The sequence below is a fragment of the Colobus angolensis genome, unplaced genomic scaffold (genome assembly GCF_000951035.1).
Source record: "Colobus angolensis palliatus isolate OR3802 unplaced genomic scaffold, Cang.pa_1.0 Scaffold26, whole genome shotgun sequence".
In the NCBI taxonomy this organism is placed as follows: domain Eukaryota; kingdom Metazoa; phylum Chordata; class Mammalia; order Primates; family Cercopithecidae; genus Colobus; species Colobus angolensis.
The window spans coordinates 17,522,911-17,542,800 of record NW_012115821.1 but is presented as its reverse complement, the minus strand read 5'-3'; the positions used below and the strand labels follow the sequence as shown (position 1 = coordinate 17,542,800).

At 43.7% G+C, this 19,890-nt stretch overlaps 1 protein-coding gene across 1 annotated transcript in view; it reads left to right on the top strand.

Moving 5' to 3' along the window:
* The window catches only part of CACNA2D3 (calcium channel, voltage-dependent, alpha 2/delta subunit 3), a gene marked incomplete at its 5' end in the record, with an annotated part of 947,927 nt that overhangs the window by 751,619 nt on the left and 176,418 nt on the right, over positions 1-19,890 (top strand). The window contains 8 exons of the mRNA XM_011947304.1: positions 301-372; positions 635-696; positions 2,082-2,149; positions 6,587-6,632; positions 6,795-6,892; positions 9,583-9,676; positions 12,908-13,003; positions 18,478-18,599. Coding sequence (XP_011802694.1) covers positions 301-372; positions 635-696; positions 2,082-2,149; positions 6,587-6,632; positions 6,795-6,892; positions 9,583-9,676; positions 12,908-13,003; positions 18,478-18,599 — 658 coding nt within the window. The remainder of the gene's footprint in view (positions 1-300; positions 373-634; positions 697-2,081; positions 2,150-6,586; positions 6,633-6,794; positions 6,893-9,582; positions 9,677-12,907; positions 13,004-18,477; positions 18,600-19,890) is intronic.

The window sequence follows — 19,890 nt, the reverse complement described above, 5'->3', positions numbered from 1 at the left end:
CATTCTTGCTCTGCATGTTAGCAGGTCTCCAGGAGTTCACTCTCTGACTACCGGGATTCATCAGTATTGTTGAGGCTCTTTTGTTATTGTCCTGAAGTTTACACGAGCTCCCCAAATTGAAGATGAAGGTCCCTTATTTATTGTTGTTAGCCTGTCTCCCATTGTACACGAGCAATTGGGTGTTTTTTCTTCAGCTCTGTTTTCGAGGTATAAGGCGCCACTGCACGCTGAGGATGCAAGGTGTCCAGATTACATGATAAACCAGGGAGGAACTAACACACTTTTCTTTTATCATTTTAGTTGAGAAATGCTATGGTGAATCGAAAGACGGGGAAGTTTTCCATGGAGGTGAAGAAGACAGTGGACAAAGGGGTACATTTTTCTCAAACATTTTTTGCCGCTTAATTTAAAACAAACCACTGTGAAAAATTAGCTTTGAAAGCTATATCTGGAATAAATATCTTTCGCTGAGATCATTTTTCTCTTGTCTTTACTTATCTCAAACAAGATTCATGTAGTACTGTTAACCTGATCATAGTGTGTCCATTTATTTTTATTTATTTCTGAAGCCTTCACTTAGCAGACTAACCATGTTTTCTTTTCTCTACGACTTTTTTTTTTTTTTTCAATCTAGAAACGGGTTTTGGTGATGACAAATGACTACTATTATACAGACATCAAGGGTACTCCTTTCAGGTAGAGCTGACCATAATACATGGACATTCCATCAGACCCATCAGTTGTGTTTGTACAAAACCTGCTGACACTCTCAGAGCTCATCATCTGAAGATAACCAAACACCCTGCCAAAAGGCTGGAAAGAGTGAGGAAGGGGCTTTTCCCAGGCTGCTTTTGTTTTCCAGAAGGGGGGGAGATGGTTCAGGCTCACCTAGGAGAACTCACTCAATCTGCCGTGGCTTTGCATCTCATTGTCAAGCAAATATGCTTTGGGGGGTTCCCGCTAAGGGTGAAGACAAGTGCAGAGGGTTACCAGGGTCCTTAACCATTGAACTTGCTGCTTTGTGAGTTCCATTTCACCTTTTATTTCCATGACCAAAAAAAAACAATCCTTCAAACCTGGAGTTGGCATATCCATCCCTACATGTTGTGCCTCTGTTTCCATTTCTCTGAACTGTCCTTGTGTGCTTGTCTACTTTTGAATCCTGTTGTTTCTCTTTGTAACAGTCCTGAAAAATGGCTTTGCCTCATTGCCTGCTTTCAGATGTGTATGTAGCATTCTGAAGTTTCCCACTACTATTAACTTAGTGTTGTAATTCATTTTGTAAAAATTTATTTCAGTAGGCCTGCTTCATGTTCCTGAACTGGTATCTCAGAGCTAAGGAGAGAAGGAGTTTACTGACTATAAAATAATCTGAAAAATAAATTCTAGCATTATTGTCCTAAACTGCCAAGGATCATGGGTGGATTCCATGTGGAACCAGGAGCAAACAAGGAACACATGAGCTGCTAAGTGGGTTTGCCAAGTAGTCTTTCTAAAGTAAGAGACTATGTTTTTAAAACATAGTCTCTTGCTTTAGACAAAAACAGAATGGATCTTACATCAAACCAGTGAGTGTGAAAAACCTGTTAGACTAGGGAGAGGATTGGGCAAAGAAGCCTGCAACACCAATGCGGTTACACTCATGTGGTAGAGGAAGTTTTTGTTTTTACCCTTGAGAAGGGGTCAATTTCCTGAGTCCCAAACTCTAGGGGATGGAGAGACCCATCTCTGGCTGAATGCAGGGCAAGGGTGTATAAAGAGCAGGGCGCATAGTCCTTGGGAGGGCATCTGAGAGAAGGGCTTGCTGGAAGGGCGAGCAGTTTGCCACAACTCTGAAAACACAAAGAGTAGCCAATTGCTGCTGGCATTTCCAATCAGAAATTACTTTGAAGCAGCTGATTGAACCTAAGAAAAACCAACAGCAGTGATAATCAGTGGGGTTTTGAAAGTAAACGGTTGGAAAAGTTGTTTACAGATTATAAAATGGAAATGTGAAAAATGAAAAATTAAAAAATGTTAGCCCACAAGTCTATTCGAGCTGATGCCAGGGATTTCAAGATCTGCTTTGTCTCTCTGCACAGTTTAGGTGTGGCGCTCTCCAGAGGTCATGGGAAATATTTCTTCCGAGGGAATGTAACCATCGAAGAAGGTAAGATGCTGCCTGGCTCATCTTATCCTTTGGTGTGGGAAGAAAGCTCGGGAGCCAGCTATTGAGTTAGCTGAAGAACTTGTTCATCTGTCCACACCTCTGACCAGTCCCTTGGACATTCCACTCACAACAAATGCCTACTTGGTATTCTTAATACCTTTCTTCTTCCCTGTTGTGCCTAGAATTCAAAATGGCAGGAATTCTCATTCAGGGTTGTGATTTAATTTACTTATATTCTGCTTTCATCCACAATGCTATTGACTGTGAGTTACTCATAGTTAACAGCTTTGTGGATGAAAGCAGAATATAAGTAAATAGGAATCATCCCTCAACTATATTCTTCTCATACATAAAAATCGGTACTTGGGAGAAATACAAATTTATGAAATAACTCATGCCCAGGGGAAACCATGAAAACAGAGACATGAGAGCCTTAGTCTCTCCTACTCAGTTGAGCCACATATTTCACTTGTGTTTCACGGCAGCCCTGACTGCCGTGAGAAATGTGATCATTTAAATGATTTACATAGGTCAGAGGGAATAAGTAGCACCTTGAAGTTCCCAGACCCTCTTGTCTTCATAAAGCACAGAGGCACAGTAAACTCTCAGCAAACAGGAGCAGTTGTGATAGCTCTTTAAATTTTAAAATTGCTGTCACACATGCTGTCCTTTTCTTCTCCCAGCTACCCAGTAGTTCAGAGAGGTTACCTGTCCCAGTATTAGGAGCTCACAGGGTGGTAGACATCGTTTCTGAAGGGCCCCACTCCCTGAGTTGCCTTGAGTGACTCACCTGCAGGTCATTAGGTTTTGCATGTCCACAGAGAAAGAGTTGGCCCAGAACAGTAGTCTTTCTGGATATCCATAGGGAGGACAATCAGGTATAGGAAGGTCAATTATAAGCCAAGTTTTAATTGGTCAGAACTGATTACACATGCATGTGGTGAGCTTCCAGAAGCTGGGCCATCCACAGCGCTCTCAGGTGATGCCACAGGGCATGAGGAAGCAGGTGAATGTTCCCTGAGACACCAAACTCCTAGATAGCCTCTGGTTTACTGCTGATGATCCCTGCCGTGTTGTTTCAGGGATGTTGGTTTGTGCTTTCCAAGTGATTGTGAGATTGTATGGGGGCAGAAAGGAAATTAGAGGGGCTCACTGTGAGCTGGGCAGGACCCAGAGTATGCTTACCAAAGAGCTAACCGTGTGGTCTCTCTTCCCAGAGACATACCAGAGAACACAGGCAACTCTGACTTGGGCAAGGCACTCTCCAGGATGTGTTCTCGGGACCATGTTTTCACTTCTAGAATTTTCTGGCTCTATGGGCCATGTTGGTTCTGTGGACATCACTGCCCATTAAGCCAGAACATTCGTGTCTAAGCCATGTGAGGTCAAACTGAAGAAACAACTTATGATCAGAACAATAGAAGGAGAGGTTATTAAGGGATTAATTGCCTCTCATGGGTCTGTTCCCTTGGTCAATCTTCAATACATGGGCCTGTCCCTCCCTTCCTCTCTCTCTGTCTCTCTCTCTCTCACACATATACACACACATGCATGCATGGAGACACAGATACACACAGTTGTTTTGCATTGTCTTTTGGATTCTTTTTCAGTCACTATCTTCTTCCTGTATGTTCCACAGCTGTGAGGCTAAGCGGTCACATAGAATTTCAGAGCTAACTGTAACCACTATGCAAGAAATTAGCTCAAATCCTCAGCAAGGGGGAGAGTAGCTGCTTATCCACACAAATGAGGTCATATCTTCCTCTCTGTGTTGGTCCTCTGTAAATAAAAAGACTGACAATCCTGCCAGCTTTGCTGAGTAATAGAACTTAAGAAAGCTGCTTCCCCTTGGGCCAACTAGTAGAGGGTCTTGTCATCTCCAGGAGCCATAGTGTGATTATTCTGTTCTTGGAGAGGGAAGGAGTTCCTTGGGGTTGGCAACCACACTTCTATAGGATCTTCAATAAGGAATAACTCCCTACAGAATGTAGGAATTTTCCACATGCTTTGCCAATGCCAGAGATTACAAAGATGGCAAATAGGTAGATTTTGGTCAAAAATATAAAAAGTCATTACCGAGATTGAAGGTATGGGCTATAGTTCTACCTGCTGAAATTGTTTCTTTTATGAATCGTTTAATCTTTTTCAACACTTCATGTCTTTTATTGTTGTTGTTGTTGTTGTTGTTGAGATGGAGTCTTGCTCTGTCGCTCAGACTCGAGTGCAATGGTGTGATCTCGGCTCACTGCAACCTCCGCCACCTCCTGGGTTCAAGTGATTCTCCTGCCTCAGCCCCCTGAGTAGCTGGGATTACAGACGCGTGCCACCACTCCTGGCTAATTTTTGTATTTTTAGTAGAGACAGGGTTTCACCATGGTGGTTAGGCTGGTCTCGAACTCCTGACCTCGTGATCCACCCTCCTCGGCCTCCCAAAGTGCTGGGGTTACAGACGTAAGCCACTGCACCTGGCCACTTTGTATCTTTTATATGTATTGCACATGATAATTGTTCAACAAATTAGAGCTTATGTCATTATTGTCAGCAGTTCAAATCATCAGTAGGTGTGATTTTTATCAGAAGGACCAACATCAGAGGTGAAAGAATAAGAGAACAATTAAATTTCCTTGGTGCCCTAGGAACCCAGAGAAGAAGCAGTCAAAAAGATCTTCCTGATAGATCTCATCTTTTCTGAGTTTCATTTATAGGTCCTGTGAAATATAGCCAGAGAGGATTTTGTGAATGAGGTTGGGAGGATGGGAACTGCAGCTGGAAAAACAGGCTTGACACCCTTACCCAGTTTTCTGGGAAGGTACAGTCGCTTCTCAGGGACTTTGCACTTGTTATTCCTTCTGCTATGAGCACCCTCCCTGTCACCTACATGACTCTTCCTTGCCTCATTCAGGTCACTTTCTCAGTGAAGCCTTTCCTGACCTCCATAGTTACAATGGTCTCTTTCTCTCTCTCTCTCTCCCTCTCTCCATCTCTCTCTCTTTCTCTCTCTCTCTCTCTCCTTCCTTATCTCTTGGTTCTCCCTGTTCTTGTTGCATGTTCCTTTTTCCTTTTTAGCCCTCGCCACCATCTGATATGCTCTCAAGTTAAATTTTAATATAATTTACTATCTCTTTTCTGCCACTAGAAATTAAATACAATGAAGGCAGTGATTTTTTGTCTTGTTTTATTCACTGCTATATTCTCAGGGCCTAGAATCATACCTGGCATATAGCAGATGCTCAGTAAAATTATAGAAGAAAGGAAGGAATGGGAGGAGGGCAAAAGGAAGGAAGGAAAGTTATTTGGTTGGGAAAGGAAAAAAAGAAGAAAGGCTGCACAGATGGATGGATTGCACTAGGGACTAATCCCTATTCCATTTAACTGTTTTCTGGCACTTGTGAGTGATGCAGTATTATTTGTATCTCATGGTAGATATAACTCAAAGAGCTGACATGGCATCCCCAAGGTCATTCAGCCTATAGGTGTTGGAGCCTGGATATGCCCACTTGGATTATATGCAGTGGTGTTCATTCTAATGTATTCTCTGTTTTCTGTAAAATCAAGCAGAATTGTGTGATAGGTCTAGTGTTTTGCTACTTCTTTTATAGATTTGTATTTGAGAAGGAAACTGGAGTCCTGAGTGTAGTAAGATGCTATCTGTCATTTAAGAAACTAACTTCCCAAAACAGGCTATAAGCATCATGGGAGTTCCTGAGGTCATCATTCAGAAGTGTATGTCTGCTGATAACCCATTAAGATCAAGCCACTTAAAAGTGCAAAGAAACAATTATCCTTGCAGAGACAGGTTGGTCTGGAACCTTCTCTAAAAGCTCCCAGATTCCCTGCAAGCACCAGCTCCCCTAGTTTCCTTCCCAGAGGATGACCATTTTCACTTAGGATCGTGTAACAACTAGCAATCTTTGCCACTCAAAAACAGTTGAGTATTGATGACTTCATATTGTTCAACCTATAGTTTCACCCTCACAACCACACATCAATTAGGGACTATTATTCCTGCTTTTCACATGAAGAAACTGACATTCAGAGAAGTAAAGTAACCTGATGACATCACACAGGAGGTCAGTGGCCTAGCCCGGTTCCCAACTCAGACTAAATGGAGCACCAGAGTGAGTGTTTCTAACAGTCCTGTTAAGCTTCTCCCTCCAGACTCATTTGTGTATCCTCTGTCTTCAAGGGGTTAAGGTTTTCCTGAGATGAACAGCCAGGGAAGGTGGCAGTGCTGGCTGAGTGAGGTGGAGATGGGGAGAGAGTCCTGCCTGGAAGGGAACTCGTTTATTTTGCTCAGAGTCCCTGCTCCAAGGCAGGTCCCTTAGGGTTGATGTCTACCCTTAACCCACCCCACAGCCCTACCCTAGAATATCTGAAGCGCACAGGAGGATCAGGGGAGTGGTGCTTACTCATGAAGCCCTTCTCCTTGACCCCTAGGCCTGCATGACTTAGAACATCCTGATGTATCCTTGGCAGATGAATGGTAAGAATTAAACCATCCCTCCTTGACTATGGCATCCTTCGTTGCCCTCTTTGATTCTGCATGGTTTGTGCTCCCTTGCCCAGTTTTCCTGGTTCCAAGGCAAAGGAAGCAGATGCTGTAAATATTGACATGCTCTTCTTTTGGGCCATGTCATGTTCTTAGGTCCTACTGCAACACTGACTTACACCCTGAGCACCGCCATCTGTCTCAGTTGGAAGCGATTAAGCTCTACCTCAAAGGCAAAGAACCTCTGCTCCAGTGTGAGTATGCCTTCAAAAGTGTGTTGTGTTTTCAGGGGTAATGGTGGAGAATGAACTCAAAACTATTTTTTGGCCTCAGTTTTTAAGGGAAGCTTTGCTTTGGCAGAGATTATCAGTCACATGAAATCCAATCAAACATCTGCTTCCTGTAGGAACAGGAGAAAGAATGTGGATTATGAAAAATTGCACAGAATCCCCAATCCTGGTTTAATTGTTTGCACTGGGCTTTGTCCCCTTCTGAACCATTTAGTCAAGCAGCTGAATAGGATGGAAATGTTAGAACTGGAAGGGACTGTAAATATTTCCTCATCTCCCTTATTTTGCAAATGAGAAACCAAGGCTGGAAGTAGGATGTGTCTCATTCAAGGCTGTATCTAGGTCTCCTGGTTCTCCCAAGAATGGGGTCACGACAGGGTCACATAGCCTCTCAGTGTGGTACATGCTGAGTGTCCTACCTACCAAGCATCCCCTTCTAGGGGAGCTCAGTGAGTAAGAAATCTCTCAGCTGGTGCAAAAGAGACAGAAAGAGCAGCAGCAGCCCAGGATGCCCCTCAAAAGCAGGAGCAGACCCTATACTCTCACAGGATAACTCCAGTAGCTACAGTTTGGGCAGGGGGAGAGCCACCAAAACTGATCATGATATCTGCCCCTACATCTAACAAGCATTATGTATTCAATGACATGAAAAGTGCTTTACATATGTAATCCTATGAGAAGTGTAAGGAGATTATCCAACTACTAAACGACATCTCCATAGAATGGATTTACTTTTCGGGATATGTGCTGGTGGAGAAAGGATCAGATGGATATCCTATGAGCCCAATATGTCATTGTCTTTGACTTTTTTAGGACATATTTAAAAAACAAAAGTATAGAGACAATATAAATAATACATTTGTAGTCACCATCCAGCTTCACGCAGTCTTAATATTTTGCCATACTTACTCCAGGTGCTTTTTAAGAAATGAGACATTACAGATAAGGTTGAAGTCCCTGGGTCCTTGCTCAGCCTCATTTTCCTCCCAAAGAGAATGACCTTCTGTATTTGTTCATTAGTCTCAATAATTTAATGCTATTCCTACATATGTAGGTATCTATAAACAATATGTAGCATCAATTTTATTTTAAAATATATATTAAACTTTATATGTATGGTATATTATATGAATTACTATATATAATATGTACAATATGTGCATAAAATATATATGTACTACAACTTATATTTTCACCCATTATATTTTTGAAATTTGTGTTGATCATTTAGCTTTAATGCATTTATTTGCATTACTATATAGAATTCCACTACATAACGTAATATATTCATTGTCTTACTGATGACAAGTTATTTCTAGCTTTTGCTTTTCCGCAAAGCTCTTTTTTTTTTTTTTTGCCCCCAGTCAGGGTGAGGACTGGCCTGTCTCATGTGATAATTAGTTGTCCTCCTCTGCAGAGTGATTTGAGAGTTCTAGGATGCCTCTCCTAGACTTACCATATGCTCTCATTCCTTGGCCTCTTCCACAGAGCTCTACCAAGAGTCTCTTTGGATGGGAACAGACATTCTCCTTTAAAATGAAATGATTCTTGGCCGGGCGCGTTGGCTCATGCCTATAATCCCACCACTTTGGGAGGCCGATTCAGGCAGATCATTTGAGGTCAGGAGTTTGAGACTAACCTGGCCAACATGGTAAAACCCCATCTCTACTACAAATACAAAAATTAGCCAGGTGATAGTGGCCTGTGCCTGTAATCCCAGCTACTTGGGAGGCTGAGGTAGGAGGCTGGCTTGAGCCTGGGAGGCGGAGGTTGTGGTGAGCCGAGAGCGTACTACTGCACTCCAGTCTGGGCGACAGAGTGAGACCCTGTCTCAAAAAAATAAACAAATAAATAAAAATAAAATGAAACAGTTCTTAAATAGAAGGAATCACAAAATAAGAATCCCAGTGGTTATTAAGCTATGGTATCTCTTTCCCATGTGACAACAGGCTGAGAATTTCAGGGTGCTCAATAATTTCAGTTTTAGGAGAAGACAGAGATGGGGATGATCACAGCCAAGTGTTCAAGGAGTACTGGCCTGTGGCCTCCAAATCTGGGACTCAGCCTGCTGTCCAAGGCAGGAAGCACAAGATGGGGTGAGAAAGCAGGAAACGGAAGTGTGAGACACTCAAGCCTCTCAGTTGACTACCTTCTTGCCCAAATGCTTTGGAGGCTCCTGTGTTGCAGGCGTACCGGGTGTCAGAACTGTTTCGTATTTTCTTTTTTTTTTTTTTTTCTTTTGAGACGGAGTCTCGCTCTGTCGCCCGAGCTGGAGTGCAGTGGCCAGATCTCAGCTCACTGCAAGCTCCGCCTCCCGGGTTCACGCCATTCTCCTGCCTCAGCCTCCCGAGTAGCTGGGACTACAGGCGCCCGCCACCACGCCCGGCTAGATTTTTGTATTTTTTAGTAGAGACGGGGATGGTCTCGATCTCCTGACCTCGTGATCCGCCCGTCTCGGCCTCCCAAAGTGCTGGGATTACAGGCTTGAGCCACCGCGCCCGGCCTCGTATTTTCAACTGGTGGGAACTTAACTCATAAAGCAACACGCCTCATGAGAAAGTAGCCTGCAGACACCGCACAATGAGCCCATGAGTGTCTCTCATGCCCCTCTTCCAGCCCTGCTAAAGCATCCTCTCGTCTGTCCCTCCCAACAGGTGATAAAGAATTGATCCAAGAAGTCCTTTTTGATGCCGTGGTGAGTGCCCCCATTGAAGCTTATTGGACCAGCCTGGCCCTCAACAAATCTGAGTAAGTGGTTGCACGTGTCCTCCTTTCATGGCCATTTCCTCACCAACACTCCGAAATATGGTTATGGTTTAAAGAACTAAACTGTTTTAGGAGCCTGGTGTTAAAGTTCTTTAATTTTCCCCCAAGCTCCAAACCACAAGAGCTAGAGCAGATTAGTGGCTTGGGCTTGGATGGCAAGCTCCTGGCTTTGACATATAATTTGTTTGAGTTTTAACGTTACATGAAATTTGGTACGCTGAGGTAGGGTGACACTTCCGAGAGAGAGGGAGGCAGAAGGGAACTTCGTTTCCTGCCTCGCCACAGCTCTCTCTACTTTGCAGTCTTGAGGGAGCTTGGGATCTGGGCCAGGTTAGGTTGTGAGTGGGACGGAGAAGTGAGAGCTTGATTTCATAGGGTGTCAGATATAACCCTGTGGTTTTATTTCTAAAGTGGAGGGTGGAAGGGCTGTGGGCAAGGCCGTGGTAGTTGATATCAAAGACTAGGATGAGAACTGCTTTAGCAGCTTATTATTATTATTTCTTTACTATTGTTAATTTAAGTAGATTATTAAAGATTAAAAAGAAAAGGAAGAACCATTCCTTTTCTCTTATATCTTCATGTGTTACATGATTCATTTCTCTCCACTTTCCTGTTCTTCCTTAGTTCATTTCCTCATTTTATCTTCCCTTCCATCCTGTTTCTCTCCATTTTCCGATTCAGTATTTCATTCCCTCATTGTATCTTCCCTTCCATCCTGACATTCATTCTGTTTTCATTTTCATTCGTTCACTCATCAAGTCTTGACTGTGTGTCGTTATGTGCCAGACTCTGAGCGAGGTGTTGGGGAAATAGAGAGAAACCACACAGATAGAGCCCTTAACATCGTGGCACCTGTGGTATATAGTGTGCTGTATTATTAAGAATCATAACTGCTTTGAAGGAAAAGTAAAGACACATAAAGTGTAACAGATCTAAAGCGGAGAAGGAAGATGGGAACTAGTTCAAGGTTCAGGCAGCATTCTAGGAACAGCACATACAAAGGCCCTGAGATGAGAAAGTATTTGGCACATTGGCAGAATTTAAAGAAGGTGGACACAGCTGACATATAGGGGATCGACTGGAAGATGTCAGAGGATGAGGATGCAGAGGGGCCGCATGGCTCAGGACCTTGGGAGTCAGCTTAAGGATTTTGGATTTTGTACTCAGAGCACTGGAAGATCACTGAAGGATTTTAAGAAGGGGAAGAAAATGATCAGAAATACATTTTACAAAAAGATCTCTCTATTTCTGTGTGGAGAACCGAGGGTAATGGAGTAAGAACAATAGTAAAGGTTCCTACAGTTTTCCCAGGGATTTGTGACTTGGACCAGAGCAGTGGGCACAGAGAGAAGAGGTCTACTTGTGGCTTGCTTCAGAGGCAAGGTCCCTAGGACTTGATGATGGGTTTGTCTTGTGAGGGCAGGGAGGTTGAGCCATCAAGGATCATTCCCAGGTTTATATCATGAGCTATCGGGCAGATGGTGCTATTTGCTAACACAAGAGACACTAGGGGAGGATCAGGTTTAGGGCTGGGCATGGCCAGTCTCTCTTCTAGACATCATGAGCTTAAAATGGCTGAAAGTCTCCCATATGGAGATGTCAGGTAGGCTGTTTAATATGCAAAACTGGAGCCCCAGAGAGACTGCCATTTTCATTATTAGGGGTGTCTTTGGACTGCTTGCCTTCATGGCATAGATCTTATTTCCCGGGAAGCTGGCAAATAATCTTTCTCTAGTGAACCTGGAAGTGTTTCTTTTCAGCTCTCATGAAACTCAAAATCTTGAGCAAAGGTTGCTGATTCATTCCTAACACATACTAAAGATTTCCAAAGTGGTAACTTGCTTTGTAGTCCATATCTGTAACTGATTGGACAGCCTGGCTTTCCAATTTGGTGTAGGCTACAAGCAGAAATGCATAGTGTTGGTTTTTATTCAGCCCTTAAATACTTAAAGGTAGCATCCACCACTTTGACTTTCATTAAAGATCAAGTAACCAAATGACCTTACTTTGAAGATAATGTGGAGAATGCTTTGGATCAAATTGCTAGTAGCATTTAGAACAGAGAAACAAGCTCAAGAATTGGTTTTCTCTTCATACATTTATTGTAGGATAAAATTAGGTGTTTGTGGGCCGGGCGCAGTGGCTCATGCCTATAATCCCAGCACTTTGGGAGGCCAAGGTGGGCGGATCATGAGTTCAGGAGATCGAGACCATCCTGGCTAACACGGTGAAACCCCATCTCTACTAAAAATACAAAAAATTAGCCGGGTGTGGTGGCAGGTGCCTGTAGTCCCAGCTACTCGGGAGGCTGAGGCAGGAGAATGGCATGAACCCAGGCAGCGGAGGTTGCAGTGAGCCGAGATCGCGCCATTGTACTCCAGCCTGGGTGACAGAGCCACTCTGTCTCAAGAAAAAAAAAAAAAGAAAAGAAAATTATGTTTTTGTGGAGAAAGGCCATTTGCTTTTTGCACAGGAGAAATATGCCTTGCAAATCTCCTAAAGAACACACTCAAGCATATAAAATTTGCCTTGGAAGTTGAAACAAAATGATAGTTAGTGAATTTTTATATTAGTTTTCCTTGCCAGTGCCATTCTTAGAGTTCCTATGTGTAACCTCCTACAGAGCTATCAGAAGAAGCCATTTCTTTACACATCTCTTTGGGGTTAGTGGTGAGAACAAGGCCTGTGATCTGGTAGAAGTGATAAGTGGGTACCCCCACAACTGTGTGGATGTCAAAACCAATTCCAACCACGTGGAATTCCAGGCTGTGGGATGCTGCAAACTTGGTTCCATGGTTCAGTTGCTTTAACGGCAGATTCCACAAATGATCTCAAGACCAAGAATAAACTTGGTAGCATTAATGCAAAAAGCTAGTCCTAAGCCCTAATCCTTCCCATTCTTAGCCTGATCTCTTTGAACTCGCACCCAGAACCTTGAAATAAAGATGTGTGTATGGTTGGAAGTAGATTTTTTCCACATGCTGCTTTTGTTGACAGGAAGTTCTTCATTTTTCCTGCCAGTATTACTGTGAAAACTTTTGTTAGGGATACAAGTTGGCAATCTGTGCTTGTGTGTGTGTGTTTCTATAACTTCTTTTAAAGTTCAAGTTTCAAAACTACTATTTGGTAAAACATTCTGTGAGTCTTAAAATGCAGTGCATTATCTGCTTACTGTCTAGAGGCCTTCCTCTGACGTCTGCTGTTCTGTTTCAGGAATTCTGACAAGGGCGTGGAGGTTGCCTTCCTCGGCACTCGCACGGGCCTCTCCAGAATCAACCTGTTTGTTGGGGCTGAGCAACTCACCAATCAGTAAGTAGGAGGGATCTTCTACAGGGGCCCAGGGAGCTCCTGAAATGGAACATTCAAAGGGAAGCTTATTTCATTTCTTGATTCCACTACTGGTAGAAACATAATTTAGGCCACTCCAGGCCTATTGAGATTTTTCTTCTCTGTTCTACCATGGGGGCCCCAGCATGTGCTTTCACCTGCCTGTTAGGCCTTCCACCACCCTTTGTTCCTCACGCTTGTTGGCTTCTGTCCACTGTCCTGGAGTCCTCTCCCGCCCTGATGAGTCATTTCAGAACTCTGGGAGGTGGTGTGGCTGCTAGGGGAGCCGCCAGAGGGAGGAAACACTCATCTTGTAACAAATGGCTTCAGGGTATTCAGCTGTTCTGCAGCTATGCTGAGGAATTCCTCCTGCCTGTACAAAAATCAGTGTTCCAAGTCCTGTTTGTTTGTTTATATTTTACTAATAAACCTCTGTGCCTCTGTGCTTAGCCTGAGGGGCTGCAGAGCTCCACACCCAGGAGTGGGCCCTCTGGGGACACTGAGGTTTGACAGTGTCTCCTTGGACTTCCAAAGAGACCTGGATGGATGGTGGGCAGAGAGTTTCCGGGTCTAGTACCCAGATGCTCAGCCCCTGTATCTTCAGAGAGCCACAGGCCTTCAACGCATCAAACTGGTGTTTCACCAGTGCTAGTAGGTAGACTGTGAAGTCTTTCCTGAGTCTGGTAATAAGTTTTTTCAATTTATTTTCTCTGAAGCAAGAGAGATTGTTAAGACATGGACAAATGGGTCCCAAGATTCGGAAAGTTTGAGAGTGGTTTGCAAGTGTGTGTGTGAGTGCAGAGATTACCACAGAACATTATACCCCCAACCTTCAGGGTACCTGGAGGTGAATAACCAAGCCACAGGGTAGCTGCCAATTTGAGAGGGGTTGGCTCATCAGGGGTCCGAGGAGGCGGTGCTTCCTTGGAACTTGACAGTGCTGTTTGCATCTGCTAAATGAGGCCCTGACACCCGCCATATAACCTTACAAAACCAAGTCTGGTAAATGACAGATCAATCAATGTTTAGATATTTTAAGAGACTGGCTTTGAATTCTGTTCCAGGACTTTGACCTTCTTGATACTCACGTTTATCATCTATGAAGTTTGATTATAGTTGCAACTTGATTTTTAAAGCCTTTTTTAAGCATTTTACCCCCCTCAATTGCTTTTCCAGAGAGCAAGTTCCTGGGAAGTACCAGAGGTGCTGAGATACATGTTACCTTCTCCTGTTAGGATCCAGATAGGCAAGAGGAGACAAGGGAATTCTTTTTCTAATACTCAGTGAGAAAGTCTGCTGCTGGTATTGAGACTGAAACAAGAAAAGCTGCAAAACAGTAACAATAAAACATGCCACCTTGCTGGTCTGACAACGGTGTTATTGTGACAGATTTAAAAGACAGAGGACCACAGTAAGGATGCTGGGAGGTATACCTGGCTTATCTCACTTGGGTGTCTTCATTCTGTCCACCTGAAAAGTGAGAGCAATGATCTCTTTTGGTTACTGTGAAGATCAAAAAAAATTATGGATGGGCTGGGCACAGTGGCTCATGCCTGTAATCCCAGAACTTTGGGAGGCCGAGGCAGGCAGATCCCTTGAGGTCAGGAGTTCAAGACCAGCCTGGCCAACATGGTAAAACCCTGTCTTTACTAAAAATACAAAAATTAGCCAGGCATGGTGGTGCACACCTGTAATCCCAGCTACTCAGGAGACTGAAGTAGGAGAGAATCACTTGAACCCAGGAGGTGGAGGTTGTAGTGAGCTGAGATCGCACCACTGCACTCTAGCCTGGGCAGCAGAGTGAGACTCTGTCTCAAAAATAATTTTTTTTTTATGGATGAAAAATTTCTTTGGGAAGCTAAAAATTCCTACAACTATGTGTTCTATTCTCTGTGGCATTACGTGACCCACAGAGTGGGTACTCATTGACAGTTTGGATGGATGAAATCTTCTGTCTTCAAGAAACTCCTATCCTTGCTTCATGTAGAGGCACCTTGACATCTATTGTCTTAAGATCTTACCTGCCTATCCCCTCCCGTCAAATGGTATTTGTCAAGATCCAGCTATTTGGATACACTCTCTAAGCCAGGCTGAGAAAGTTTTTAGCATTTCTGACTTTTGGTTTAGTTTTTGCTTTTGACTAGGGCATGAAAGGCAGAGCTTAAAGTGTTGGGCAGAGAACTTGATAATATAAAGTTGCTACCCTGCAATTATCTCGTACTATCATCAGTCTCCTACACTGAGATTTCATCCCATACCCCCGCCACCTGCATTTGGAAGTAGGTCAATCATAATGAATCTTGGCTGTCACCCCCAAGAGTTACAATACATTCTGTGCCTTCAGTACAACCTCTCACATCACCAGTGATGTTTGCCTTCACAGCATACAGCCCTAAGTTTACAGGGTAACCACTTTACCCCTGCCCTTTCAACCACTGAGAACAAAAGAAGCTCTGGCTTTAAGAATCCCATTTATTTGTTAGAGCCTGTTTTCAGTGTCCATAACACTCTTTCACATATGGTGTTATGTAATTCTGATAGAACCCTGGTAAAATGCAGCATCTTTATTGTTCCCATTTTGTAGATGAGTAAATGGGGGTCAGAGACTCAATTATTCACTCAAAGTCACCCAGTTCTTCCCAGAACCTAGACCAGCCTGACACACCACTGCAGTAGCTCCCAGTATCCAGGAGGAGACTTTCACCTTACCCAGAAGGATCTTTCTTCCGGAAGAACATTTTTGGGATTCTGTAAATTCAGGTCACTCCTTCCCGTTTCCTCCAGAATCGCTGCCCAGTAGTTGGCAGAGGCCTCCAGGGTTTCCCGGCAACTCAGTCCTTTCAAAACATTGACACCAGGGCTAATGGGGATCAAGTACTGCAGGCTCCTGCTGGCTGGCCTGGGTGCCAGCACTGTCCCGGGCAGCAGGGCACTGGACACCCAGATGTGCAGCGTTCCAGATCTATTGCCAGCCACCCACAAAGCCTGAATGTCACCATCTGAGGACCACTTCACACCTTCTAACCGAGCTACCATCTCATCTACTATGACTCTTGAGAAAGGCCCCCTGTGGCACCATTAACCTGTGCTGCATAGACAGGGCACCTCTTAGCTGTAATGACCACTGAACAGACCTGCTGGGAGTGCGAACACCTTCTGATCAGCCGTGGCTGCACCTGTGTGTGGAAAGCAGCAATGTATCCTGCCATGGGCCAGGCAACAGAGGCTCTTCCTCACACAGTCCAAGTCAGGTTTATGAAGAATTTCATGTCTAGCGAAAGAAATGAAAAGGCTAAAATTTCAGTATTCCTGACGTCTGATGACTTTTAGATCAGGAAACATTATCACTGAATACAGCAGCCTAAGGAAGAGCTTGTCTACCAAGATGAGCCTGGAAGTCCTGACGTCCAGCATTCTAGATAGCACAGGGGATCTCTGCACTTTCTTAATCTTGCATATGACTCCAAAGTTGGCCTTGGCCTTCTGAATGAGAGAAGAGTGCTTTTTAAAAAATTTTCTTTTAAACATTTTTAATTTCTGGAGAGTCATTTTGTCAGTAAGAGTCAAGATCAAATGCAGGCAGCTATGCTATGTCAGACCATTTTTGACCTGCAATTACCAGTTCTAGGAGCACAAAATTTTATAGCAGTATTAACAAAGTAGAGCACTCATAAAGATGGCCATACAAAGGAATTTAAAAGAATTGAGAAATTTTATTTTTGAAGATATAGGAAATTGTGTTTAATACTGGAGGAGCTCTTATCTGGATATGAGATTAGATTTATCTTGTGATCATTAAGTATATACCAAGTGCCTGCTAAGAGCTAGGCCCTGATAATATTGGGAAAAGGAAGGTTCCAGACCTTAGAAAGGAATAAAGACATGCTAATACAAGTTATAGGGAGGTAGATTCCAGAGCTATCTAAGAACCTGGAGGGTGATCTTCAATGGCATGGGCCTCTTCTCTAAAAGTGGGCACTCCGTCTTTGGTAGAGGTGAAGGGTGAAGGGAACGCTAGTTAGACACACCCTGCAACTATAGAATGCTTTCCTGAACTGGGTGCCAAGTTCAGGAAACCAACCAGTTATAACTTAGCATGAAAATTTCCCCCCAAATCTATGCTGCAAACTGCTGGGTTGAAAGTGGTGCCATTTCTGCTTCAACTGATGGCCTGTTCCCTACCTAAACGTTATCCCCTGATTGGTCTCCCTTCCGTAAAAATGTCTGCAGCAGACTGTGATCTAACCAGGCGGTTGTTCCCCCACCGCCTGAGTTGCACTGTATCAGCTAAGATAAGGCACTTCAGGTCCTGGAGAGCACATGTGAATCTCTGGAGGGATGTCAGGTCAATAATCATGCCTTGGGACTTGAGTGTGCTTAAGGTTCTGTGAAGAGTGTACACATGTGAACAAATCTCCTGTCCTCAGAAATCTTGGGAGGTCTGGGGAGGGGATATGATGATTGTGCAAGCCAAAAATTAAATAAAAGGCTATATGAAAGTTAAAAAGACTGGGGGGGCCCAGGGTGTGGCAACAGCTTGCATGTGTCTCTGTGGATTCATGAGGTAGATGGTAGATGAGGCGCACTTTGAAAATGAGTGTGATTTTGAGAGGAAAAGATGGAAAGAAGAATGCAACTAGCCTTTCTGATAGACAAGCTCTCTGTGCAGAAGGCAGGGAGTCAGTAGAGGGCAGGGATGCACACAGGGGGCATGAGCAGGCCTGTTTGTCCAGAGAGGAGGCAGGTGAGGGAAGAAGGGTGTAAAGATCTCAGTGTGGGCTCACATTTACTTCCTTTGCACTTTTTCTGAGAAGCATAGTTTACCTTCTTTACACTTGCTCTAAGAAGAATGAGATCTACTTAAGAAGTTGATTCTCTGCCGGGCGCAGTGGCTCAAACCTGTAATCCCAGAACTTTGGGAGGCAGAGGCGGGTGAATCACAAGGTCAGGAGATCGAGACCATCCTGGCTAACATGGTGAAACCCCGTCTCTACTAAAAATACAAAAAAATTAGCCGGGCATGGTAGCGGCCACCTGTAGTCCCAGCTACTCGGGAGGCTGAGGCAGGAGAATGGCGGGAACGTTCCCCGGGAGGCGGAGCTTGCAGTGAGCCGAGATCGCGCCACTGCACTCCAGCCTGGGTGACAGAGTGAGACTCTGTCTCAACAAAAAAAAAAAAAAAAAGTTGATTCTCCCAAGGGTATCAGTATGTATGTTTGAGTTTTAAAGCCAGACAAAGCTTTACCCACTCAAACTCTGACTCCCAGAGCTCTGCAAGATATTTTTGAGTAATCTGGGTGCCCAGTGTTAAGTCAGGCCCCCTGTATACTGAGAAAGGCAAGTTGGGGTTCTAAAAGTGAACACTGGTTTTACGTGATGAAGGCTGTCGGGGTGCTCCAGGCCCACCTTTACTCTGCTAAGTGATGCACGTTCTTCTGATTCTTTTCCACTTCAAGGGACTTCCTGAAAGCTGGCGACAAGGAGAACATTTTTAATGCAGACCATTTCCCTCTCTGGTACCGAAGAGCTGCTGAGCAGATTCCAGGGAGCTTCGTCTACTCGATCCCATTCAGCACTGGTGGGTGCACTTGTTGGAGGCGGGCTCTGTCTGTTTGGTCCAGTGGGTCTGGGCATTGTGTGCAGGATGTTGAGGAGCTGCCTAAATGCTGAAAGGAATCAAGTTCAACCCTCAGAGCCAGTGCTGAATATTGGGTCAGCCTTGAACCAGTGACCTGTTCCGTAAGCGTAATAGCCTCAAAGAAAAGAAAGGTTTTTCCTTTACCAAATTATGTAAATGTATTTTGGGAAGGAGGGCTGATGTTTTGCACCCTATGGGATTTTAATACAAACTTGTCAGTCAATTTTTTTAAATGTTGTCATGGCCCCACTTAGAGAAAATTCAAGCATCCCTTGCCAGAACCTTCAGTGAGTCACATCCCTGCAGAGGTCCACTGTTTCCCATTTGAACTGAATTGATTTAAACTGATATGCCGGACTAAGGACTGACTTTGTATAACCATGTGCTCTCTTGACAGGAGCCTGCAGTCACCAATGAGAGGCATGTAGCTGATTGGTTTTTCATTGGTTTTTCAGTCCTAAGAGTTTATGATATGATAGTATAAAAAATTAAAGTTACCTGCCTCCAAAAAGAACTGAATGCTATCTTATTTCGACTAGTTTTAGAAGCAAAGCATACTGGAAATGCTTAAGTTTTCCTCGTTTTCTTTTTCCTTGCCTCATGCATCTGGTATTTTGGGTGCTCACTCTATACTGCTTATTGCAGAAACTTGAGAGATGAATGAAACCTACTTCTGTAAACTTGGGTTGCTCTGGAAAGTTCAGTCTGTAGTTATATTTTACATATATCAGTTCCTTTCATATTAATCTTTTACAAATACTCCTAACTCAATCCTAAGGGAAGTTCTCCAGTGTTTGTGCCCAATCCCCCTCCCTAAGGCTTGGTGCTTTCTCATTTCCATGACTGAAAATGTTTTCAGAAAGGGTGCTTTTGAAATTTGTGGAAAACAAAGAGTGCTCATATAATTGGTCGAGTGGACTCATAGGAAGGCAGTCCCTCATCAATGGACATATTTAAGGAGAGACTGAATGTTATTGATTAGATTCTTTGCTAGTTGGGATTTCAGACTAGATTTATCTCTTAGATTCTTTTCAGGTCTAGGATTCTTTGGATCTGTGTTCCTTTGCTAATAGACCTGTATGTATGCCTGCCTATAGTTATGTGTGCTTTCTGAAATATAAATTTCCAGGTGTCTGAAGCACTCTGTTTTTCTCTTCTTTCTTTCTTTCTTTCTTTCTTTCTTTCTTTCTTTCTTTCTTTCTTTCTTTCTTTCTTTCTTTCTTTCTTTCTT